Below are 27861 nucleotides of genomic sequence, written 5' to 3' on the forward strand. Positions count from 1 at the left end.
CAGGGTGTTTTTTCACAGTTAAAAAAAATGGAAGACAAGTCTACAAACCAAGATTCGAATATTGGAAGGTACAGTTATGACAGTGGTAAAATGTGGCTCTAAAGCATGGCGCCCCGAAAAGCGGATGAAGATTAATTAGATGTTTTCCAGAGAAATTGCCTAGGGAGTCTTCTGGGTACTCGGCTGACTGACGTACTCTAGACAGTTGGCTGAGCGAAAATATGGTTCAATCCCGCAGGTCTCAATTTGCTTGTTCTTTAGAAAGTAATATCTATCGGCGAATAGTTAAAGAGAATAGAAAAGGGGGCCTCGACTTTTTCATGAAATTCTATCATTAGGCTGGCCTAAATTGGCTTTTTGCGTGTTTCTTTTTCATTAGATATTTCGGGTCTTGTTGAATGCCTTGCGGAATCTTAATGAGTGTAAAGGTTATTAGGATTGTATAAAAATGAGTCTGTTCATTTTTGGGGGTATTTTTTTATTTATTAGACTGGCCCAAATTGTTTGTTTTTTTTCGTGTTTCCTTTTCATTAGATGTTTTGGATCTTGTTGAATGTCACGCTGAATCTATGACTCAGTTTACCATAATTTGACGAATATATGAAATAATTTCGATCTTTTTTTGTTTATTTTGCCCGTAGTGTTTTTGTTTTGTTTTTTAGGTCCGTTGATTTTGAATTAAAATCGAATAGTTGTGGGCATCAAGCCACGGCTAACTGTGGAAAAAGCCAAGAGGGATAGTCCGATTGAGTGAGAGGCAAATCTGACATTAATCCCCTTATCAGGATTGTATAAAAATGAGTCTGTTCATTTTTGGGGTATTTTTGGATTTATTAGACTGGCCTAAATTGGCTTTTGTGTCTTTTCTTTTCATTAGATGGTTTGGATCTTTTTATTGCCATGTCGAATCTTTTGACTCATTTTTTTAATAATTCTGCCCCTTAAAGTATACCTTCTTTTTTTCACTGAACACTACGCTTTTTAACGTTACTTCGCCTGTTTGTTTAAACCATCTAGTGGCCTTTAAAAGGGCCGTTGGTTAAGATGCAATTGCGGTTAACTAGGGTACTTAAGCTCTCTCGCCACGGATACGACTCAAATCCTTAATAAAGTTGTAAACTGAGTATGCACTTGATAGTCTATGCACTTGATAATATTTACATTCTCTTACGCTAAGAAGCATCCATTCTTTCAATATTCAAATTCCGGTTTTCAGTTCAACTTAATAGAAGATGAGGCTGAATTGATTTGTAAATTCACAAATCCACACTGTGTTCTTTTACTTGTCCAATGGGATTTCCACTTATCCGGGTTTTACCCCTAAAAGATAACAAAAAATACATATCTCACCACTTGTCACTTGAAACGGCACGAATAACTATGAGAATAACAACATTTTTCACATGTAAAATAGGCTATATTATTGCTCTAATGCTATGTGAAGTTCTGACAAGGAAGAGGCTGGGGCTTTGGGCCTGTTTCTAATTTTACAGGCAAATACACCTTCAGTAATTATTTCAGAGCTGGGTAGCCTGATACAATTTGTGTGGCCAGAAGTTTAATTATAAGTTTGCAAATTGTGTTTATCATTTGCCTTTTTTAGTCATTCCATTCAAGATGCTTTGGATATCTTTTATTGTGGTAAATTTTCTTAATGCTCTGAAAAGGGAAAACTATTTCAATTACATAGGATAGGAAAATTTCAGTAGGCTAATCAATTTAAAGTCCTGAATTAGCCAGGGAAGTGTTTGTTGTTTTTTTTCACTAAAAAATCACCACCTTCTTTGAACTTCAATTATTTAGCCCTGTTTTTGGCCCCCTTGAGCCAGTATCCAGTTCCTGATTGTCATCTACACTATTTCACTTTTTCTGTTACTCATTTCTTGTCAATATTACTAAGGGATCATAGTTAAGCACTAGAGAAGTCATTGTTAAATAACATGTGCTTATGTATATACAGCTTTTTGCTTCTTATTCTTCTCTGGTTATATAATGCTTGATGTGGTATAAGCCAAGAGAAGGACCTGTAGAACTATAGAAGAAAACCTGTTGAAAAAAGATGATTCTTCATAATTTACATAATAATTACAGCTAACACATTCTACATGCAGACCTGCTCTACTTTAGTACCAACCCTCCTAATATGGAAATCTATAGTTGAAATTACATATTTTCTATTGATTCTGCCAATCTATCCCTCAACTCTAGTACCTGTTAATTGAAGCAACTGTGGCAAAACAAGAACTGGAAAAACAAGTAAAAGGTGGTAGAAAAATTGGAAATATATAATTTGGGCTATATATTTGCAAATTAGGCATGTTAGGGGTAAATTTTTTGTTGTTCATATTTTGACTTACAAATAAAGTGAATATACCACTTGATGCCTTTTTGTATGTTCTTTACAAATATAATAATTGCTTATATTGCTAGGTCAAGTTTAAGCACTTTTTGACCTTACTTAACCTAACAAATTTTGGCAGTGAAAAACATACATTATTTTGTCAAAAATGACCAAAAACACAGACTTTAATTGAAAATTTGGCATCAAAGAAGAAGAAAAACAGTATATTATTGTAAAAATTTATTAATCCAGCTTAATTGTGGAAAATCAGTGGTAATAGATTATACAACATTTAAAAAATGGATTAATAATGAAACAGTAAGTTTGAGACCAATGTTTTTAAGCTTTTTTATACCCCAGAACTATTTGGGTATATTTTGGTCATTTTCAAGAGCTCAAAAACTTGCAATTGAAGCACTTGTTATGTTTGTAAAGAACATAAAAAAGGCATCAAGGGGTATGTTCACTTTATTTGTAAATCAAAAATATGAACAACAAAAAAATTACTGATTATTAGTATAGCTGCATGATTTTCCCCTGGGTATGTAGGCTAAGTGGAAGGTCACTTATACCTGATCCTGTCCCTACTGTTTTTACTTGGTTGAAAAAAAATCCAAAGAAAGTTTCAATTGAAAAAGAAAGAGACCAAAAGTGATATCAAATTTGGCATAGCTTGGAGGTTTGCCCCTTCAGTCTGTTTAAAGAAAACAGATTCATAGTTGAAGCTTTGTTCATTTCAATCTTTGGGATGATCTACATTTGTTACACTTCATTAAAAGGTTGTAAAGGGATACTTTTATCTATTTGTCTTTTTTGTTTTCTACATGATTTTTTTTAATCTTTAAATTGATATACATTTCTTACAATTAATTAGTCATACCACAGTTCCATTTACAAGTTTTGACCTACTTTGTAACCCTGGTATCAAAATTGCATATAAATTTATTGAAGGTAGGAAACATAGAACTCCTCTCTGTTTATAAGAAAATGGATGGACATAAGTAGGTTTTAATACACTAGGGCCTAGGGCCATGGCAATTAAAACAAAAAAAAAATTAAGATTAACTTTAAAATGCTTGACATTACATAAATATAACATTCACAAAGAAAAACCATTCACAAAATTTTACTTTTGTGCTCAGTTGCCAACCTGAGCAATTGCCCTAAATTTTTAAACCTTGCAAAACATTCACCAGCCACCTCTTATGACCTTCATTCTTGTCTGTATATCAACAATTCATTGAAAAGGAAGGACCACCTTACTGGCATTTCTTCCTTTGTACTTATATTTAATGGGTTTAAAAGAAAGCTTCTAAGGCTAAGTCAGAAGCCCAGTAAAGGACCAGGTGGTCCTTTAGCCAGGAAGTGCAATAGGAAGCTAGGGGCCAGTCAGCCTATGCTTTAGCATGCCCTTCCTGCTTACTTACCCCAGATTTTCTAGGTAACCTGTTAAGTTTGGGCCAATTCTGGCTGAACTTACAGAGTTACATCACTGACCTTTTTCCCAAACCAAATAAACTGCTAATGCCAGGAATTAAACCTGTGTCCTTTGGATAAAGGATTCTCAACCTAGAGTGCCAGCCACTTAGGAAGGAACACAAATGTCACCAGAGAACAAAAATTATTTGGAAAAAGAAAATATTGAAAAAAAAAAAACAAATCAAGTCATAGTTTCTCTCATTTTCCACTGCTGTCTCACAAACAATATGTATTTTATTAAGACAAATAAATTTTAAGACAGGTATCAACAAAACTCTATCAGGGATTGTATTTACTTAAGATACAATCAGCAATATGAATGCTTAGTTTTGTGATATTCTAGTCTTGAAATAATAAAAAAGAGAAATTATCTGTTTTATTTGTTTTCCACCAGCCCATTTCAGAAAAATCATTTGTGACAACAATATATCCATGGTTGGCTCAGAATCTCTCTAAAATGCTTTAAACAGAAGGAATTTTAAAAACAATTATACTGATCAACAAGAAGAATATTAACATAACTCTCTAAACTTGGCACTTTTTAAGACAATAGGTGCTTCAAAATACCTTCCTTGGACATACTATAGCCTGTAGACACATCCCTGAAAGTTTCATTTTCCTTGTCTAACCTCTTTCAAAGATAGCTAAAAGTAGCTAAAGTAAAATTTTACCCCTACTTTACCTCAAAAATGCAGTTTAAATAGCAATCAAAACAAATATAGATGGTAAAACTGGTGCAAACAGTATTACTGGCTTTCATATAACGTGAATATACGACTCTGTCTTTTTTAATGCTGTTTACAAATATAATAATCACTTCTACTGCAAATCCAGATTTAAGCACTTTTTGACCTCTAAAAAATGACCTATATATGGGGTCATTACAAATCTGTAATAGTTTAGAAACAAATTGGGGCTATATATTTGCACATCAGGGGGTGGGGGTAAAGCATAGCATATATTAGATATGTAAACTAGCCATTGCTGTATTTTTTTTTGTGTTTGTGCTGTTGCGCTGGTGATTTCTCTTCTCATTAAAATTCAATGTGCACAAACACATTAAAAAAAAAAAGCAATGGTTAGTTTCCATATTTAATATATGCTATGCTTTACCCCCACCCCCCTGATGTGCAAATATATAGCCCAAATTTGTTTCTAAACTATTACAGATTTGTAATGACCCCATATATAGGTCATTTTTAAGAGGTCAAAAGTCCTTAAATCTGAATTTGTGGTAGAAGCAATTATTATATTTGTAAAGAGCATAAAAAAGGTATCAAGCGGTATATTCACTTTATATGAAAGCCAGTAATACTGTTTGCACCAGTTTTACCATATAGACTATATAAAAGGCTATAGGTTTTGGCCTAATCATTCTAAACTTTTTTCAGCTAAAAATTATAGGATGCTTTAGAAACTATGCCTGTTTGATATAGTAATATTTGACTAACTCACCAATGTGATAGCTGCCTTCTAAGAAACAACCTTTTTAATAGAAAAAACTTTTCTTCTGACTCCATATGAAGCTTAGCCTATGCAAGACAGGCCTAGAACACCCAAAACCCTTTAGACACTAAGGAATATGCGTAAGATTACTTACAGGTCACTGAAAAGCTAAGATTATTTCCACTATTTACAGTTTCCTTGTCTTTTCTTTAGACTTAACGACTTCATATGTTTATCCATTTAAAAAAATATGTAACATTGACGTCACTTGTCCTCAATAATCTTTTCTTTTTGGGGTTAGAAAGCGCTACCCCACGGACAAGTAATCCTGAGCGTTTTTCCGAGTAACCTCTGAGAGCGTGTCCGAAATCTCCAATATGTAATCCGTCTGGAATTCTTCGAAGTATTCTCAGTCCGGACTAGAATTTCATTTGAAATTATCGCAGGGTTATGATGTCAAAAACCCCACGAAAAAATTCTACGAAATTGCAGCATTTATCTGAGGTTTTTAGAAGAAACTAAAGATGGATAGTGGCGATCAATATCCAAAGCATAAGGAAGACCAGAGCATAAGGAAGAAAGATCTGTTTCCAGAAAGATTTCAAATTCCAAAAATGTGTGACAAAAAAACTTCCAGTGTAAGTGGCTAAGAATATCTCAGTTTAAAAAAAAAAATTATTTGTGATCAGGAGCTTTTAGATGATTATTATTAAGGATGTAGATCTTCACCTTACTCAGTGAACATATAGCTTTAATTATATGATAACCGCTAAATACAATGATCATTGACTATTTGTTCTGTTATTCTTGAAGCAAAAAATTAAGCTGTTTCAAACAAAGAGAAAACACAAAATTTCTCATGCCCTGCTAAAGGATTATCTCTAAGCAGAGTAATAGCTGATCAGCAGTTTTTTGATAGTTGTTTAATAAAGTGATTGTTAATATTCTAGTTGAGTGACTTCTTGTTATCTCAGAAAAGGGTAAGGTTAGAAAAATGAAACTTTCAGGGGTGGGTCTAAAGGCTAAAGTATATCCTGGGAAGGAATTCTAGAGTACCCACCTCCACTCCTTCTCCCTCTAGAGAGCCATGAAATTCGCCAATCTGAGAGGTTTGACAAGTTTAACTGGTTTGTCAAAATTGAAATTTTGACAAAACAACATTTTATCTTTAGTTTTAGTTACCAGTTGCTTTTTCTCTGCCTTTAGTTCTGAAAATGCAATTCCTGTTATGAGTAGAATTCTGAGCCATATCAATGGTTCTTTTTTCAAAATTAAGGAAATGTATTGGCATATCTTTGAAACCTTGTAAATTTGGATTGAGCAAAGTTGTGAAGCTAAAAACAATTTTGTTGTACTTCATTCAACAGAAGATCTATTTTGCAAGATTTCACTTTTATAACACATATTTTGAAGGTTGCAGCCCTCTAGAGGGAGAAGGGGTAGAGGTAGGTACTTCAAAGTACCTTCCAAAGACATACTTTAGCCTGTAGATGCATCTCTGAAAGTTTCATTTTCCTAACATAACCCCTTTCTGAGATAGCAAGAAGTCAATCAACTAGAATTTTACCAAATGATTTTCTTTCAAGTAAAATTGATCTGCCCTAAATAGGGTGATAATCCTGTCTTCAAGCAATTGTCACATTAAAGCTGCAAACCCATTGTTAACATCATAATGCAAGTAAGCTGAAATAGCTATAATTGACTAAGTATCAGTGCAGTATTAGCATTTTAACCATGGTCTATCTCCTTTAGAATCATGTTTGAGTAACCTGATCTGAGCTACTTCTTCTAATCAGGACAGGGCTTTAAACCAATTTCTTATGCTTCCTCATTAATGCCCCACTCTTTAGGCTAAAGTTTGACTCTTTCTCTCAACTCTTCTTTTTAAAACAGTAACAAACTTTAGCATAAAGGGTGGGGCGTTGATGAGGAAGCAGCCCCTTTCATATACAAAGTAATTTCTGTGTGTTTTAAGTTTTAATGTTGCTCCTTACTTTCAGTTGAAAAAACTTGTTTTTTTTATTTAATTTCTGAACATTTTCTAATCAATGCATGTTTTGATTTTGGCTCTCCACAGAGGAATAATTAAAAAAAAATTGCATATTTTTTTTTTGTCTAAATAGCTTTCTCATAATTTTGATAAAAAAAAAGAGCAGGGCAGGAACCCTAGTTGCCCTCCAATTTTTTGGTTTATTCAAAAGGTAACTAGAACTTTTAATTTTTTACAAATCTTTTTATTAGTAAAAGATATAATTTTGTCCCAATTCATTAAGAATGACCCCTGAATCACAAACGCCATAGAATAAATAGTTGACATTACTAAAAATACTTTAGCGTAAAGATTGAGGTATTAGGAGGAGGTGAGCCCCTCATATGGGTAATAATTTCTGTTTGTTTTAAGTTTTAATGCTGCTCCTTACTTCCAGCTGAAAAAACTTTTTCATATTTTTTTCATTGTTTTTTTTTTTAAGTAATGCTAGTAAATCCTGTGCTCCCTTCATGGAAATTTTCTTCCCCCATGACAAATTCCTTGATGGAAAGCTCCCACAGCATATCCCCCTCTTCTCAACCCCTCCCCCAACCAAAAAATCCTCCTTAAAACGCCTGTACACTTCCCAATAACCATTACTATATGTAAGCACTGGTCAAAGCTTGTAACCTGTAGCCCCTCCCATGGGGACTGTGGGGGAGTAAGTCGTCCCCAAAGACATAGTTATAAGGTTTTTCGACTACGCTGAATAAAATGGCTATCTCAGAATTTTGATCCATTGACTTTGGTAAAATAATTAGTTTGGGAGGGGGCCTAGGTGCCCTCCAATTTTTTTGATCACTTAAAAAGAGCACTAGAAACTTTTGCAACATTGGGTCGATACGAGAAAAAAAAAACAACAAATAAACACATCTGTGATCTGCCTTCTGGCAAAAAATACAAAATTCCACATTTTTTTAGATAGGAGCTTGTAACTTCTACAGTAGGGTTCACTGATACGCTGAATCTGATGGTGTGATTTTCGTTAAGATTCTATGACTTTTAGAGGTTGTTTCCCCCTATTTTCTAAAATAAGGCAAATTTTCTCAGGCTTGTAACTTTTGATGGGTAAGACTAAACTTGATGAAATATATATATTTGAAATCAGCATTAAAATGCGATTCTTTTGATGTAGCTATTGGTATCAAATTCCATTTTTTGAGTTTTGGTTACTATTGAGCTGGGTTGCTCCTTACTACAGTTTGTTACCACAAACTGTTTGATTTGAAAAATTTGTTTGAAAAGGGGGTCTATACACAAAAATTTTCTACTTTTTGGGTAGAGACCCCCTCCTCTTTCCCTATTTGACCTAAGGTCAATGAAAAAAACTTTAAAAGCCTTAGCCTTTTTGACCTAGGGTCATAGTTTCAGAATCTCAATCAAACAGATGGATGGAGAAATAGAAGTTGCAATGTCTGTGTTATCTATAGTTAACACATTTGATCCCAGAAAAGATTTAACAAATTTTATCATTGTCACATCAAATTTAGCATGCTGATGAACCTGATATTTCCCTTGTAGTGTCCTTTATCAAATAATATTTATCAAAAATAAAAAAAAGTCTTTATTTTTGCTGTTTAAGATGTTTATGATTTTACAGAATGTTATATTTGAGTGTGGGTGTGTGCTAGGATTAACAATGCTTATGAAAGCAAAGGTCCTTCCATTTGTGGCACCACAGAGTGTTGAATCCCTGACCCTAAACTCTCCTAAAGGCTCCTAAAGGTGTAGTTGAAAGTAGCCGGAGCCTTGGGGGTGTGAATCCCCTTATTTGTCCTGTTGGAAGGAGGCTAGTACTGTACTTCAATTTCCATAGTTTCTTGTTAATCTTATAATCTCAATTTTTGCAATTTGTGTGTTTCTTTACCACTTCAATGGTATTCTATGAATAAAGAACATGAAAATAATGACATGACATCCACCAAAATCTCAATCTTGATCAGTTAATACAAAAGATACCACAGACATTGCTTTGGCATGATCAGGTGAATCAGTACGGTTAACATCTTTACCAAAAACATGTCAGAAGACAGTAAGGAGCTTGTTGCATTTTGACAGTGCATCATGCAGACTAATAAAAAAAAACTATGGTAATTGATATTACCAGTATCTGTGAAAATTTAGGCAAAAACCTAAAATTAACTTGAAGTTCTGTCAGCAGCTATACTTACAGTTGAGACACAAAAGAGTTGAAAGCCTGTTTCTTGGTTGTTCTGTCAATTGCAACCCCAGAGAGCAACCATTCCCGCTTAAGGAGCGTCACAAAACGTTATTTGCTTAACATAGGTCCTAACCAACCATATCTTGCTGCTTCTCTGGACCAGAAAAATGCATTGACAAGCAACAAACGCCATAAGAAGAGTAATTTATTTAGCAGTCTATAGCTAACTCAAGCATAGCATCAAAAACATATTGGACAAAAACACTAAGGCCTTGAAAAGACAGCAAGAAAAAAATTTAATTGAAAACCAACAAGGGGTCAAGCTCTTATCAATATATTGAAAACACAATAGGAAAACAACAGATAGCTCTTCATGGTGGAGCTGATGACAGCAATGGTATTTTTTTTTTCAAATTGTTAACCTTGTTGCTTGCTGCAATCTACATCTCAGCTACTGATTGCATGAAAGAATGATGAAAAAGAATATGGTGAACTAGCTTATTGGTGTTTTGCAAAACCAATTCATTGATGTACTTGGTTACAAAATGAAGTTAATAATTGTAACTGATGTGAACAATAGTGGTGCATATTCAGTTATTGCAAATACCACTCCAGACTGTGAGCACTAAGGAAGGCTCGTGATTTGTATCTCTCTATGAGCCATGCATCGAATGTAGTGTACTTGTCTTCCAAGTTTGGTTGATATGTGTTTCTGGAATCTCTGTTAAAAACCAGGCATTTTACTTGCAAAATCATAGCTCTGACACATAAGTGCCTCTTTACTTACGCCTTCCTTTTCTAAAACTTCTAGAATCTTGTTGGCAATTTCTTCACCTTTTTCTGATTCAACTGGTAATATGGCTGAAAGTTGCTGCTGGATGGTGCCATTGGAGTCAACATACCTGACACAATCACAAGACTTTCTTCAAGTGCACAGCCTGAAGTGGTATCTTCAATAATTGAATATGCACCACTATTTTTCACATAAATTACATTTATGTGCTTAATTTCATTACCCAGTACTTCAAAGAATTGGTTTTCCAAAACACTATTGAGGTAGTTCACCGTATTCCCTTTCATTGTTCTTTCATGGATCCAGCTGCTGAATTGTGGATTGCAGCAAGCAACAAGGTTAAGAATTTGACAAGTCCATAAGAAACGTGATCCCTTGTTGGTTTTCATTGAATTCCTTTTCTTGATGTCTTTTCAAGGCCTTATTCCTTTCATCAAATATGTTTTTGATGCTGTTCTCAAGTTTTTCATAAACTGCCATATCAATTACTGCTGACTGATTAACAGCACTTTCAAAATGTTCTTTCATTTTACCAAGGTTCTCTGTCCCTTGGCTCACCATCTTGTTCAAGGAGCAAACTCCATTTTTAACCCATGTATCTTCTGTCTTTTTGCGTTTTGGTTCTGTAGGAAACCGCATGCATGCAAAGCAGTCCACACAGTCTTTGCTGACACTACTCAAGGTACCTGTATTTTTTCTACCAACCAATTTTCATTCTCTTCTGGTATTTCTTTCTTGTCGATGCGTTTTTCTGGTCTGGAAAAGCGGTAAGATACGGCTGGTTATGATCTATGTTAAGCAAATAATATTTCTGATGCTCCTTAAATGGAAAAGGTCACTGTCCAGGGTTGTGATTGACACGCCAATCAAGAGCCAGATTTTCAAAAATTATGTTCTTTTTTGTTTCAACTTACAGCAACTTATAGAGTAGAGGTGCTTACAAAACCACAAGTTCTTTTAGGTTTGTACCTATATTTTCACACTTCCTGGTAATATTAATTGCTTGAGTTGGTTTTTTTTTTTTTTTTTTTTTTTTTTTTTTTTTTTTCTTGATGCACTGTCAAAATGCAACTTTGCTCAGCACTCACCAATTAAATCATTTGTGACATCAATCAAGGCCAAACACTCTGCAAGAAGCTCCTTACTGTTCTCTGACATAGCGCTACTTGATTTATCTGATGTATCTCTATCACTAATTGACTGTTCCCTTAGACAGATGTTTTCATCCAAGTTCCTCTTTGCAGGCTGGCTCGGGCAATCTTTTTTGGTAAAGATGTTAACAGCACTGATTCACTTGGCTATGCTTCTTTTACATTAACCAACCAAGATTGAAATTTGGTAGATATCATGTCATTATTTTTGTGTTCTTTATTTAGTCAAATAGAGAATTGTGGCACCATCTGTAAAATCACTGCACAAGTCAGTAAAACTGTTACATTTACCAACCTAGATTAAGATTTCATTAGATTTCATATCTGCATTTTTCATGTTCTTTAACCAAATGGAAAAGTGTGGCACCAACAGTGAAATCGATGCATGAGTCGGTAAAACTGCTGCCTTTATCAACTGAGATAGATATTTTGGTATATGTAATTATTGCAGTAGTAACCTCGCCTGCTACCAGATATTGGCGTGGAAATGGTGCTGCAGCACGTATTTGAGGGGAAAGCCTCGCTGGCGCCAAATATTGTAATGGAATGCCTCGTGATCCCCACTACTGTACTGTAAATGTAAAGTATGTTCATACACTGTTACGTAAACTCTTTTCCTACCCTGCCTGGGTTCCTGGAAAAATAATCTAATACGGCTGTAGAAAATAGCTTTTTTCTATCCTTCATGGTTTCCTGGAAAAATAATCTCACACGACTGTAGAAAATGGCTTCTTTGTTTTTTTTTTCCAAAGGGCAATTGACAGACACTCATATATCAGCTCTGAAAAAACGGACTCCCTTAACAGGGTTTCAATGTAGACTGAAAAAAAACACCACTTCTTTAAAAGAGCACTTTCTATAGGGGTGGATTTTAGATTGGCCCTGGCCATTCTGCTAAATAAAAGTCCAAATCCCTGGTTTTTATGGCACTTGGTATTAACAAATAGCAATCACAAATTCTGTCTTCAGTCTGTGTGTTGGTCCTGGTTTTGCTAGTTTAGGCACTTCCAGATAAGCTAGGACGATGAAATTTGGCAGGCGTATTAGGGACCAGACCAGATTAAATTAGAAATAGTTGTTTCCCCGATTCGAATATCTGGAGGAAGTGGGGGGACGGTTCATTTGGAAAAATTAGAAAAATTGAGGTATTTTTAACTTGCGAATGGGTGATAAGATCTTAATAAAATTTGATATTTAGAAGGATACCGTGTCTCAGAGCTCTTATCTTATATCCCGATCAGATCAGGTGACATTGGGGGGAGTTGGAGAGGGGAACCTAAAATCTTAGAAAACACTTAGAGTGGAGGGATCAGAATGAGACTTGGTGGGAAAAATAATCACAAGTCCTAGATACGGGAATGATATAAATGGAACGGATCTGCTCTCTTTGGGGGAGTTGGGGGGCAGGGTTAATTCTGAAAAATTAGAAAAAAGGAGGTATTTTTAACTTGCAAAGGAGTAATCAAAGAAATCAGGATGAAACTTGGTGGGAAGAATAAGCACAAGTACAAAATACATTACTGACATAACCGGACCGGATCTGCTGGGAGGGGGGTAATTCGGAAAAAATAGAAAAAATTAGGTATTTGTAACTTACGAATGGGTTATCAGATCTTAATGAAATTTGATATTTAGAAGAATTTTGTGCTTGAGCTTTTATTTTAAATCCCTTCCAGATCCAGGGACATCGGGTGGAGTTGAAGGAGAAAACCGGAAATCTTGGAAGACGTGAAAATTGAGGTATCTTTATCTTACAAATGGGTGATCGGACCTAATGAAACTTGATATATAGAAAGATCTTATGTGTAGGTGCTACATTTTCGAATCGGATCCGGGGATATAGGGGGTTTGGAGGGGGGAAACAAATATTGGAAACCAGAAATTTTGGAAAACGCTTAGAGTGGAGGGATCGGGATAAAAGTTGACGGGAAGAATAAGCACAAGCTCTAGATACGTGATTGACATAATTACAATGGATCTGCTCTCTTCGGAGGATTTGGGGTGGGGGGGGCTGATTAAGAAAAATTAGAAAAATTGAGGTGTTTTTAACTTAAGAACGGGTGACCGGATCTTAATGAAATTTGATATTTAGAAGGAACTCATGTCTCAGAGCTCTTATTTTAAATCCCGACCAGATCTGGTGACACCGAGGGAGTTAGAGCAGGAAACTGGAAATATTGGAAAACGCTTAGAATGGAGAAATTGGGATGAAACCTGGTGGGTAGAATAAGCAAATGTCGTAGATACGTGATTGACATAACCGGACTGGATCCGCTCTCTTAAGGGGAGTTACGGGGGTCCAGTGCTTTGGCGATTTAGTGCTTCTGGACGTGCTAGGACGATGAAATTTGGTAGGCCTGTCAGGGACCTGCACAACTTGACTTGATAAAGTGGTTTTTCTCGATTCGACCATCTGGGGGGCTGGAGGGAGAGGAAAAATTAGAAAAATGAGGCATTTTCAATTTACGAGTGGGTGATCGGATCTTAATGAAGTTTGAGATTTAGAAGGACCTCATGTCTCAGAGCTCTTATTTTAAATCCCGATAAGATAAGATAAGATTTATTCATCACGAAACACACATACAATATTACATTTTACTATTTCCCCAAAGGCTCTTTTGCCTGTAAAAAAGGGGAAAATGAACAAACCATTTACTCAGAGAAGGAAAAAAAATCACTTACAGAGAGAAGAGCAAAAAGGAGATGAAAGGAAAATATACATAAAATAAAAAACTATAGAAAACAAAACTAAATAGACTAATAGATTGAATATACTAAATTAATTATGTAGATCTGTAGATAAAATAGACTCCAATGAAATAATAAGGAAATATATATGCATACATACACGCATATACACATATAAAAATAGATAAAATAATTTCTAAGAAGCCAATGAATTTTTAATAATTTTTTTGAACAAACCGAATGAGTGGCACCTTCGAGCTGATTCAGGCAACTTATTCCATACAATAACTCGCAATTAAAGGATTAAAGTCTGACCTTACACAAGGAGTAAAAGGAACTTGAATATGATTTTCGGTATTTCGAAGCTTATAATTATTCTGATCAGAGTTGAAAGATGGCTGAACACTTAGGGGACGGGGGAGGTCACCATGAAGCTGAGAAAAAGTAAAACATGCACACGAAAGAATATACAGTGACTCGAGATCAAGTAATGGGATAATTCCCGAACGGTTAGTTTCCTTAATGAGGTTTCTAGCTTTATTATAAACCTTAGAAAGTGGAAATAACAGTGAAGGAATGGTTGACATCCATACTATTGGACAGTAGGAAACGTAAGATCGGATCAAGGAGTGAAAAAGGATTTCAAAAATTGATCCAGGGAAAATATGTTTGAGTTTCCTTAAAATACCGAGACTCTTGCATATCTTCATTTTAATCAAATCAACGTGACGCTTGAAAGACAAGTTTTCATCAACAAGAATGCCCAAAAAACGAACATATCGATCTTTAGATCTGTGAATTATCCCATTTGGCTGATAAATTTCTGATAACTTGGGATAAATCTGAGAAACATGCGAAATTTTCAAAAAATTTGATTTTGAATAATTTAGGGTAAGAAAATTAGCATCAAGCCATGAAATTACTCTCTCAAACAAGTATTCCAAGTTTAATCGAAGCTCGGATTCACAGATCCCCAAAGTGCCGAGTGTGCTATCATCAGCAAAACAAACAAGGACATCAGAAGATGGCGAACTATAGCTGGCACTATGGGCAAGGGAAGGTTTAGGATGACAGAGTCTACAGCAATGAATAGATTTCTGCTTTTTACTGCGTAAAAAAGATCATTTATATAAATCAAAAATAGCACTGGCCCTAAAACTGATCCCTGAGGGACGCCAAAATTCACTTGTGATTGACAGAAATTAAATTGTGGATTGACAGAAATTAACCTATCATTCAAATAAGATTGAAACCAAGAAAATACATTACCCCTAATACCAAAATGAGACATCTTTGATAGAAGAATTTTATGGGTTAAGGAATCGAATGCCTTGCGAATTTCCAGGAATATAGCAGCCGGAATTAATCCCGAATCCAATTCAGAATGTATAAAATTCAAAAGGGTCATACAGGCATGCTCAGTGGAGTGCTTCATTCGGAAACCAAATTGAAAATCATGAAGAAACTCTTTAGATTTTAGAAATTTAAGCAGACGAGAAAGCATAGCCTTTTCGAAGATTTTACTTAATACTGATAAAATTGAAATTGGTCGATAATTTGCTGGATCATTTCTTGGTCCACCTTTATACAGAACAATAATCCGAGCACGCTTGAGAGGATCCGGAAAAACCCCATATTTAAATGAAAGATTAACAAGTTTTGTAAGAGGCACAACTATTGAAGGAAGAATAGATTTAACTACCTTAGTAGGAATAGAATCTGGCTCAGATGAAGATGAGTCTTTCAAGCCATTAACAATTTTAGTAATTTCAATTTCTGTTACTGGCTCTAGAAACATAGACTTAACACAAGACGGCCCGAGGTAAGATCTAGAGTCCGACTTAGACCGAGATAAAGTAGCTGTGGAAGCGACATTATTATCAATACTAGCGAAAAATGAAGTAAATGCTTCTTGGACATTAAGCTCACCCTCTACAGTCTCATCACCAATGACCAGACTCATAGGTAAAGAGCTATATTGAGAACCAGGTTTAAGCACAGAATTTATTACCTTCCAAGTTTTACGAATATCCTTATTACACGCAGCAAAATTATTTAGATAATAGAGAGATTTGGCTTTTCTACACAAGGAATTAGTGTTGAAAGTGTAGCGCATTTATAATACCTCCAGTGATTATTTTTCCTTCTCCACCTTTTAGAAGTCCGGATGTCATCCATGGGTTTAGAGGAATAATCCTTTTAGACCTGCGATTAGAAGGTGGTACTTTACAAATGCTAAGAATAGCCTCTTTTATGGTTCCATAAAACGACTCAAATAAACAAGAAAAATCCTTATCAAATAAACTCCACGAATTTTTCGCCAATTTAGAACCAAGAAGAGACAACTCATTCTCACCAAACCTAATAGAAGAGGAATCAAACACTTGGGCCCGGTTATTCCTCCCCAGATTAAAACTGAACCGAGAATATATGGGAAAATGATCGGAGACATCAGTAACTAAAATTGAGTTTTCCTTCAAGCAAAGCGTAGAGAAGATATTGTCAATCAAAGAAGCTGTAACATTAGTTACTCGTGTGGGGATGGATGTAGTTGGTAGAGTTCCTGCGGCAAGCATGGTTGAAAGAAAATCAATTGAAGCCGAAGAATTTGAATCCATCAAATTTATATTAAAGTCACCCATTATGATTAACTGACACGGACGTTTCAATATTAAGTCAAGTATTTCCTCAAGATTCCGAAGAAACAACGAAACCGCGCCACTAGGAGAACGATAAATATTGCCTATGATTAGATCAATACCATTAGCTCTAATTTCTATAAATTGTGACTCAAAGATACCTTCAAAATTCCTTGATAAGTCATCCCGTAAGCAATAATGCAAATTGCTAGATATATACATGGCAAGACCTCTTTTATCCATCTTGCAGTGGTTTATATGTTCCATTTTGTAGCCATGGATATCCAATAGCATTTCATTGCTAGATTCCAAAAATGTCTCGCACAAACCAACAACAGTATTAAGTCTCTTATTTTCCTTTTAAATCAATCTATTGATTCTTAAGATTTTCCTAGAGCTCATGCCATATGAGTACTTGGCTCTTGGCTCTTCCGACCTCGTCCCAAGTGTCATATGAGCTCTTAGCTCTTGTTTTCGCATAAAAGTACTTTCAATGGCCCAGACCAGGAAGAAAAATAGAATTTAACTCAAAAGCTTGCTTATTGCAAAAGAATCTAGCTTAGCAACGAGACTTTAACTTATCATTGAAAATTATACTATAGATAGATCTAAGCAAATGTGATTACGGAAACGAAAACAGGTCATTTATCTGAAAAGGAAAAGAAACAGTGGTGAAACCCCAACAGTTATTTCAGTGTCTTCATGGTTTTGTTTAACCAAATGGAAAGGTGTGGCAGCATCCGTAAAATTATGGCAGGAGTCGGTAATACTGCTGTGATTACTGGCCAAGTTCAAGATTTCTGTAGATGTCATGTTTGTATTTTCTTAGTTGTTGTTTAACAGAACCAAAAATGTTGGCTGCGTCGGAAAATCGTTGCGCTTCGCACCACAATTTTACCGAGTGGCTGAAAGCATTGGGGGGAGGGTCCCCTACACGTGACCTCCCTGCGTATAGTAAAGGCCATAGAATGTCCAAGGTTTTTTTTCCAGAAGAACTTCATTGGAAGCGTTCTTCCAATGAACTTTGATTAAACTTTGGAGAGGGGTCATTCGATTGGGAATTGGAAGTTCTAGTGCCGTTTTAAGAGTCAAAAGTGATCAGAAGGGAGCTGACCCTCCACGTCCTTTTATTCACAAATGCATCTGATAAAAATTTTAAGATGACCATTTTGCTAAAAATCCAAAGGTCAGATAAAAAAAAACGTTAGGGTTAACAGAGTCCCCTGGGCCAGGAGCAGGCGTTATAAGTTATGCCCTGGGGTTATACATGGTGATTATGGAAGGGATGCTTGTATAAAGTTCAAAGGGGATTATTTGAATGGAAATTGAGAGTTCTGCTTCTTTTTTTAAGTTAAACGAGATTGTAGTGCAACTAGCCCCCCCCCCCTCAAACCCTTTTTCCCCCAACTCATGTGATAAAAATTTGGAGGTAGCTAAATTGTTAAAAATATTTCAATCATCAGATAACAAAACTCCAGGATTGACACAACTCCCCAGAGCCCATGGGGCATATAAGGTTTTTATGTAAGGGGTGGTTGTATAAGCTTCAGAGGTGGCTCATTTGAATGGAAATTGAAAGTTCTTGTTACATTAGCAGGGGTAGGTGTTTTAAGTTATGTCCTGGGGGAATATAAGGTTTTTATATAAGGGGTGGTCATATAAATTTCAGAGATGGCTCATTTGATTGGAAATTCTATGCTCTAGTTACCTTTTTAAGAGTCAAAAGTGATCAGAGGGTATATACCCTCCTCCCTTAGACTCTTTTCTTCAATTGTATCTGACGAAAATTTTGAGATAACCTGTTTGTTTGAAATGGTCCAAAAGCAACAAAAACTTAGGGATCAACATAACCGCCTCAGAGCCTGGGGAAGGGTTACATTAGCAGGGGTAGGTGTTTTAAGTTATGCCCTGGGGGAATATAAGGTTTTATATAAGGGGTGGTCATATAAACTTAAGAGATGGCTCATTTGATTGGGAATTCTAAGCTTTTTAAGAGTCAAAAGTGATCAGAGGGCATATACCCTCCCCCCTTACTCTCCCTTTTCTTCAAATGTATCTGACGAAAATTTTGAGATAACCTGTTTGTTTGAAATGGTCCAATGATCAGCAACAAAAAATTTGGGATCAACATAACCGCCTCAGAGCTTGGGGAAGGGTTGTAACTTATGCCGTGGGGACATATAAGATTTTATGGAAGAGGTTGTGGTATAAACTTTGGAGGAGATTCAAATGATTAGAAATTGAAAGTTTTAATTCCCTTTTTAAGAGTCAAAAGTGATCCAATGGCGACTAGTCCCTCTTCCCCTTAACCCCCTTTTTCCCAAATGTGTCCAATCAAATTTTTTATATAAACATTTTGTTCAAAATAGACCAAAGGTTAAATAAAAAACTCGTGGGATTACACAACATCCAAGAACACAGGTGCAACTGTTGTAAATTGTGCTGGTGGGACATAAAAGATTTTATGGAGGGATTGCTGCATAAACTTTGGAGGGGAAGATGATCATGGGGTAACTAGCCCTTTTCTTCCCAAATGCATCCAATCAAAATTTTGAGATAGCCATTTTGTTCAAAATAGCTTAAAGATCAAATAAAAAAAACTCTGGGGTCAACGCAACCTCCCAAAGCCCAATTAATGTGTTGTTAGTTTTGCCCCAAAGGCATGTAAGGTTTTATGCGAGGATAGCTGTATAAACTTTTTATATATTTCAAAATGAACCAAAGATTATATGTCGAAACTCCAGGGATAACACAGCCCCCGAGAACCCGAGGGCAAGTGTTGTAAATTGTGACCCTTGGGCATATGAGGTTTTTATAAAAGGAATGGTAGTATAAACTTCAGAATGGGCTCATTTCGTTGTAAATCAGGATTTCAAGTGCCCTTCTTAGAGTCAAAAGTGATCGGGGGGTGAACCCCCCCCCCCTCCCATGGCCCCCTTTTTTCCCAAATTCACCCAATCAAAATTTTTCGATAGCCATGCTATTCAAAATTAAATAAAAAAAACAAGTTTTTTTTAATGAAAGTAAGGAGCAGCACTAAAACTTAAAACGAACAGAAATTACTCCGTATATGAAAGGGGCTTTTCCTCCTCAACAACCCCCTCTATACGCTAAAGTTTGACTCTTTCTCTTAACTCTATTTTTAAAACAGTAAGAAACTAAGGTAAGCCCCTCATATGCGTAATAATTTTTGTTCGTTTTAAGTTTTGATGCTGCTCCTTACTTTCAGTAGAAAAACTTTTCATATTTATTTTTTCATTGTTTTTTCAAATAATGCTAGAAAATCTTGCGCCCCCTTCGTTGAAACTCTCTTCCCCCTCATCCCCCATGACTAGTTTCTCCATGGAAATATCCTCCCATGTAACCCCCCCCCCTCAAATATCCCCCTAAACAAAACAAAATTCCCCGTGAAGACGTCTGTACACTTCCCAGTAACCATTACTATATGTAAACACAGGTCAAAGTTTGTAACTTGCAGCCCCTCCCACGGGGACAGCGGAGGATTAAGTCGTCCCTAAAGACATGGTTATTAGGTTTTTCGACTATGATGAATAAAATGACTATCTCAGAATTGTGATCCAGTGACTTTTGGGAAAAAATGAGTGTGGGAGGGGGCCTAGGTGCCCTCCAATTTTTTTGGTGACTTAAAAAGGACACTAGAACTTTTAATTTCCATTAGAATGAGCCCATTCGCGACATTCTAGGACCACTCAGTCGATACGAATACCCTTTGGGGAAAAAAAACAACAAAAAACAAATAAACACGCATCCGTGATCTGTCTTCTGGCAAAAATGCGAAATTCCACATTTTTGTAGATAGGAGCTTGAAACTTCTACAATAAGGTCCGCTGATACGCTGAATCTGATGGTGTGATTTTCGTTAAGATTGTATGACTTTTAGGGGTGTTTTCCCCTATTTTCTAAAATGCGGCAAATTTTCTAAGGCTCGTAACTTTTGATGGATGTAACTGATCTTGATGAAAGTTATATATTTAAAATCAGCATTAAAATGTGATTCTTTTGATGTAACTATTGGTATCAAAATTCCATTTTTTAGAGTTTGGGTTACTATTGAGCCGGGTCGCTCCTTACTACAGTTCGTTACCAACTGTTTGATAGTTTAAAGATCAAATAACAAAACACTGGGGTTGACATCCTCCCCCCCCCCTCAAAGCTGGGAGGCAAGTGTTGTAAGTTATACCCCAGGGGTATATAAAGTTTTTATGTAAGGGGTGGCTGTATAAACTTCAGAGGTGGCCCATTTGATTGCAAATTGAAAGTTCTAGTTATCTTCTTAAGAGACAAACGTTATTGGAGAATATCTAACCCCCTCCCCTGCCTCAGACACACCATCTTTTTCCCAATTGTAGTCAATAAAATTTTTGAGACAGCCATTTTGATTGAAATTGTCCAACAATCAGATAACAAAACTTCGGGGTCAACATACCCCCACTAGAGCCCAAAACTTCGGGGTCAACATACCCCCACTAGAGCCCAGGGAAAGAGTTGCAACCTATGTCACGGAGGCATATAAGGCTTTTATGGAAGAGGTAAGCTTTGGAGGGGACTCGAATGACTAGAAATTAAAAGTGATAGTTCCCTTTTTGAGAGTTAAACGTGATTGGATGGCAACTAGCCCCCCCCCCTCTCACCACCTACCTTCTTTCTCAAATGCATCCGATTGAATATTTAAGATTTTCATTTTGTCCAATATAGACCAAATGTTGTTGTAAATTGTACGGGGGGCATATAAGGTTTTTATGGGAGGAATGGTCATGTAATATTCAGAGGGGGCTCATTCTATGGGAAATGAAAAGTTCTAGTTCCCTTTATAAGAGTCAAAAGTAACCTTGGTCCTCCATTGCGCGAAATAAAAAAAAAAGAAATTCCGAAAAAGTAGTTTTTTTTAAAGAAAATTAAAGGCCATATTAAACTTAAGATCAGCGGAAATAGAATAGTCCAAACGGTGCACTAAAAAAATAAAAAGAATAGTCCAACGGTCAGATAACAAAAACTTCGGGGCCAACATAATCTCCCCCTGAGCCTGGGGAAAGGTTGTAACTTATGCCCAGGGCTATATAAAGTTTTTATGGAAAAGCTTGACTTCAGTAAACTTCGGAGGGGACTCAGATGACTAGAAATTGAAAGTTCTAGTTCCTTTTTTGAGAGTCAAAAGCAATCTAATGACAGCTAGCCCCCCCCCCTGCCAAGTATCTTTTCCCCAAATGCGTCCAATCAAATTTTTAAGATTTTAATCTTGTCTAAAATAGATCAAATATCACATAATAAAAAACCTGCCCCCCAGACCCCAGGGGCAAGTGTTGCAAATTATGCCCAGGGGGCATATAAGGTTTTTTATGAGAGGAATAATCGTATCCGAAGGAATCCGACACCTCCGAAGAAAACTGAAGAGGGCTTATTCTATTGGAAATTGAAAGTTATAGTTCCCTGTTTAAGAGTCAAAAGGGCCAAGATAGCAACTAGTCCTTCTGTTCTTTTCACCCAAATCGATCCGATCGAATTTTTGAGATGGCCATTTTGTTAAGATAAGTAAAAAGATCAGACAACAAAAACTTCAGGGTCAACACAACCCCCAGACCCCGGGAGCAGTTGTTGTATGTTATGTTCTAGGGGCATAGTACGTTCTTTATCGATGGTTTGAAAATAGTTCAAAGATCAGATATACCTAGCCTCCACCCCCACACAAAAAACTTATTAACAATATTTGGATTCCAGAATTTAAGGGAACTGACCGTTATCCTTCTCTGCATGCCCCCTCAAACATAAAAATATATTTATTCACATTATTTTATTGCAAAAATTATGGGATCTGACCCCTGGCCCTCCCCTCATTGGCCCGACCCTCCTCCACCCCAACCAAAAAGTTATTAACAACATTTTATTCAAAAAATCATGGGAATTCAGTTCAATTTTATTATCTTTTTCCAAAACTGTTCAAGACAACTATATTCGTCTCTATATTTCTATACACCTGTTGCGTATTTGGGGCTTTACTAAAAGGAATTATATTACAAATATTTTCTTTTGTATTTATTGCAATATTGAAAATAAAATGAAAATTGCAGTAAAACCAGACCAGGATTAACCAATAGGCCCACTAGGTCATGTGGCTTTCACTGTTCCCTATGTTTTGGGGATATCCTCAAAAAAATTGAAAAATTAGAGCAGCAAAAACGCTTGGACCTAGAAGCGTCAAAGCTTTAAATCCGTCCATGGGTAAAACCAAATCTTGAGCTGGTGAGGTTTCAGCAATTAATATCATTATATATCAAATATTCAGTTTAATTTTATTAGTTCTTACCAAGATTGTTAATTCATTCTGGAATTAAAAACTATTTTGAAATAGGAAATTTTGAAAAACTTGAAATTTTGGGTGTCAAAAACAAAAGGAATTTAAGCAAAACAAACTCTTATGAGCTAGGAGCTCATAAGACACTTTTGACGAGGTCAGAAGACCCAAGAGCTCATATGGCATGAGCTCTAGCAAAATTTTAAGAATCAATAGATTGATTTAAACATAAAAATCAGAGGCTTAATGCCAGTCGGTATTTAAAATAAGAGCTCTGAGACATGAGGTCCTTCTAAATATCAAAGTTCATTAAGATCCGATCACCCACTCGTAAGTTAAAAACACCTAGTTTTTTCTATTTTTTTTCCTCTCTACAGCCCCCCAGATGGTCGAATCGGGGAAAACGACTTTATCAAGTCAATTTATGTAGGTCCCTGACACCCCTACAAAATTTCATCGTCCTAGCACGTCCAGAAGCACCGAATTCGCCAAAACACTGGTCCCCTTAACTCCCCCAAAGAGAGCTGATCCAGTCCGGCTACCTCAATCACGTATCTACGACATTTGCTTATTCTACTCGCCAAGTTCCATCCCGGTCTTTCCACTCTAAGCGTCTTCCAAGATTTTCGGTTTCCCTCTCCAACTCCCCCCAATGTCACCAGATCAGGTCGGGAATTAAAATAAGAGCTCTGCGACATGAGTTCCTTCTAAATATAGAATTTTAAGTTTTCTTATTTTTCCGAATTAACACCCCCTCTAACTCCCCCAAAGAGAGCGGATTCAGTCCGGTTGTGTCAATAACGTGTCAAGGACTTGTGCTTATTTTTCCCACCAAGTTTCATCCCAATCCCTCCACTGTAAATGTTTTCAAAGATTTTAGGTTTTTCACTCCAACTCCCCCCAATGTCACCGGATCCGGTCGGGATTGAGATCTCAGACAATATCGTTCTAAATATCAAATTTCTCATTTTCCCGAATTAACCGTCCACCCACTCCCCCCCCCCTGATGGTCGAATCGGGAAAGCGACTATTTCTAATTTAATCTGGTCCGGTCCTTGATACGCCTGCCAACTTTCATCGTCCTAGCTTATCTGGAAGTGCCTAAACTAGCAAAACCGGGACAGATTGACCGACAAACTGACAGAATTTGCGATTGCTACATGTCACTTGGTAAATACCAAGTACCATAAAAATGTTCCAGAAACGAAGTTGACTCTTTGACTCTTCATACCAAAAGAAATAGAAACCTACAACATTTGATATATAGTGATATTAGTTGTTGAAAGCTCATCAGTTCAAAATTTAATTTTACTGTAATTTTTATGTTGTAATAGAAACAAAAGAAATTATTTGTAATATAATTTGTTTTCAGTAAAGGCCAATGACAGTAGGTTTCAAATTTTTTTATAGAAACAGAAGGGGACAAAGCCCAGACTCTCAATTGTAGTGATTTTTGTTCGTTTCTAGTTTGATTTGCATATTCAATTTGAGTTTCGCTCGTGTAAGATTTATTTATTCATTTACATTAGTACCTATTGTACGTTTGTTTGCTATGATAGTTTATTTAATCTTTTTTTGTTTTTGGTCATCCCCCAAAGTGATATTTTCAAATTTTTGTATCTTTCAAACCAGAAGATTTCTTCTAGTTATCAATTATGCTAAGAAGGGTTAGAACAATATAATTTTTTGCTTCAGCTCATATCAAGAAAGAAAAAGTAATGGTTTTCATCTTTTGTTATTCTTAACTTATTTTGCCTTTCTTGTATTTATATGTGACAAAGATTCGTGGTAATTTGAATTACTATTTTTGGTTCAAGGCGTTTACCCCCCCCCCCAGAAAATACCCACGCGGGAAAAAGGGTTTTCCAAATTTGAGAATTTTATTTGAGCTATGTTGTTTTTTTAGTTTAGTTGAGAATTGTTGAGGGAAGTGTACGGATTAAACAATTTGATCTCCGCTGAAAGGAAATTATTCTCAAAAATTTCTCCCCACTGAAAATTCCCCCTAAAAATCCTCCCAATCCCTCCTTCAGAAAACTCCTCCGCGAAAAATATCAGTATATTTCCCAATAATAAACACTATCTGTAATTATTGGACGAATTAAAAAACTTTAAAACGCATTTAAACTTATACAATTTGGTTCTCTGATTGTCTTGTAGTTAGGGAGGGAGGAAGATGCCTCAAAGGGTGCACTTTCATGCAAAAACATTCCATCTCTCATTAAGTTACTAGGTCCATGACTACTAAGGAGACGAACTGTTAAATTACAGTGAAATGTAGAAACAATAAGAAATTGCTTTACCTTTCTTTTATGCATCCGTTAAATGAATTTACGCGGGAAAGGAGGCCTCTGCCATTGGGTCTCCCCTAATTGGTATGATTTCCAATAATTTTGCATGATTTGCTTGCCTTTCTGGATCTTTCCTGGTGTACCTTTACCAAAATTTAAAATATGTTTTTTGTAATTTATCTGTCATTAGAACAAAAAAAGGGAGGCAATTATTGATTGCTAATTTTATGTTCTTTTTTTATTGAAAGCAATGTTTGTGATAATTCACCCCTTCCCGTCCTAATGGTCCATATATAGCCCTAGAATATATGTAAAACTACCAAACAACAAAAATTGTATTACTATGTCGAGTGGAGTTTAGAACATATGTAATAAGATTTTATTTTTATACCGAATTTGATAGTGTTATTTCCTTCGAGATCGCTTGACCATTTGACGTGTTTTCCCACTTTATTGAAAATCAGGACAATTTTCTCTGGCTCGTATTTATTAATGGGGAACAGTAAACGTAATGGGCTTTATTTATTTGGAATCGGAATTTAAAAAAAAAACAATTCTTTTATTGTAGCCTATCTATTTTTGTCAAAATTCTGTTTTTTAGAAATAGTGACAAACGTATATCGAAAACGATCTACCTTTTTATTTGAGATTAACATACCCCCCCCCCTCTCCTCAAAAAGAAATGAAGTCCTGCTTAACATTGGATCCGGTGTTTCCACTTTGGATCTCATCATGGTTTTGCTGCAACCTAGTAAAGAGCGAACCACAGTCCATAGTAACCAAAATTTGATTAACGCGTTAAAAAAACAACTACCCAATGAGAAAAGTTGCAACCTGACAGTAATTCAGCAATGGTAACTATTATTTTCGATTAATCTTTAAAGGAAAAGTTTATTGCATAGACAAATTTATGTTGGTTTAGAAAATGAGCCTCAACCCCCTCGAAAATAGCATGGAAAAAAAAATGCACCGTTGGAATCCCTATGGCTTAATTAGAATCCCCCACCTTGAACAGCGAGGAAAATCCCTCTTTTGAATGGGTAGCACTCATGTCTCCTTTTTTATACTAAGACTAGTGGTTACCTGAACATCATAGAACCTAACCTGATGTCTCCTGTTTGTATACTAAGACTAGCGGGTTACCTGGACATCATACAATGATGTTTAATAGCTTAATAAGATGAAATTAAACCTGTTAGTGCCATTTTTAAGTGGCCAAAAAGGTTGAAGAGCAGCAGCCCCCCTCCCCAAAAGGCCACCTTCCCCTAAAGTCGTCTGATCCATTTTTTTCAGTAAAATACTATTTAATAGCTATTTTTTCAGTATAGTTGAAAGATCTAATAACTATTCTTTTGGTGATGACGTGATTCTCCATAGTCCATGGGAAAAGGGCTGTGCCCTTTTGGTACCATAGAAACCAATAGATTGAATTGGATTAACGCGATTCTCCTAGATTGAAAGCGAATTCTATTTCCTATAGCATTGAAATACGTAACGAGATTTCCTCCTTTCTCATTGGCTTAATTGCTCCTCGAGAGGTGTACCAGAAGATCTAAAGACTGTTGACTTCCTTCAGTACAACCGGATTTAAAGGGGATTCAGCTCTTTCACATGTCTAATTGGTAACAGCTGAACATTGGAATTTGGTTGGTTACAAGTCAGATAACAGTTTAGCATTTGAATTTTCACAATGGGCAGAAAAAAAGCAAGAACAAATAAGGGATGGGAAAACCTGAGACATTGGTAAGTTCTATCTCAACGTTATAGTAGAATACAATGCTTTTATTCATTTACAAGTTACATTTTCCGGCAAGACTTATTGCTATCTCAGAAAGGGTTTAGGTTAGGAAAATGAAACTTTCAGGGATGAATCTACAGACTAAAGTATGTTCCGGGAAGGTATTTTGCAAGCAACTACCTCCACTCCTTCTCCCTCTAGAAGACCCTGAAATTTGCCTACATGACAGGTCTATACCTATTGAAATTTTGACAAAACAACGTTTTATCTTAATTTTCAGTTATTAATTGGTTTTTTGCTGCCTTTAGATCTGAAAATGCAATTCCTGTTATTTGAGTAGAATTTTGAGCCATATCAATGTTTTTTTTCAAAATTTAGGAAATGTATTGGCATATCTTTAAAACCTTATAAAATAGAATTGAGCCAAGTTATGATGCTGAAAACAATTTTGTTGTACTTCAATTAAGCAGAAGATCTATTTCGCAACGTTTCACTTTTATAACACACATATTTTTAAAGGTTATCAAAGGTCGGGGCCCTCTAGAGGGTGAAGGAGTGGAGGTATGTACTTCAAAATACCTTCCCGGGACACACTTTAGGATGTAGACCCATCCTTGAAAGTTTTATTTTCCTAACCTAAATCCTTTCCGAGATAGCAAGAAGTCAATTAACTAGAATTTTACCGACGAATTTCAGGGCCCTGAAGAGGGAGAACGAGTGGAGGTGGGTACTTTAAAATATCTTCCCAGAACATATTTTAGCCTGTAGACCCATCCCTTAAAGTTTCTAACCTAA

The 27861-nt window shown here is 36.0% G+C and overlaps 1 protein-coding gene across 8 annotated transcripts in view; it reads left to right on the plus strand.

The window, feature by feature from the left end:
• Nucleotides 1-5689: 5689 nt before the first annotated feature.
• LOC136037159 (zinc finger protein 45-like) overlaps nt 5690-27861 on the plus strand; it is a 48751-nt gene continuing 26579 nt past the window's right edge. For 2 of the 8 annotated variants that reach the window (XM_065719688.1, XM_065719693.1), the window contains exon 1: nt 5690-5904. Coding sequence is in view for 3 of the 8 variants with exons in the window: in XM_065719687.1 (XP_065575759.1) it covers nt 27019-27071 (53 nt within the window). In the remaining 5 variants the exon portion in view is untranslated. Of the gene's footprint in view, nt 5905-11493; nt 11669-26808; nt 27072-27861 lie in introns of all 8 variants that reach the window. The other 6 variants (XM_065719694.1, XM_065719687.1, XM_065719686.1 and 3 more) reach the window with 6 other exon arrangements.

Source organism: Artemia franciscana, chromosome 16 (genome assembly GCF_032884065.1).
Source record: "Artemia franciscana chromosome 16, ASM3288406v1, whole genome shotgun sequence".
NCBI classification, from domain to species: domain Eukaryota; kingdom Metazoa; phylum Arthropoda; class Branchiopoda; order Anostraca; family Artemiidae; genus Artemia; species Artemia franciscana.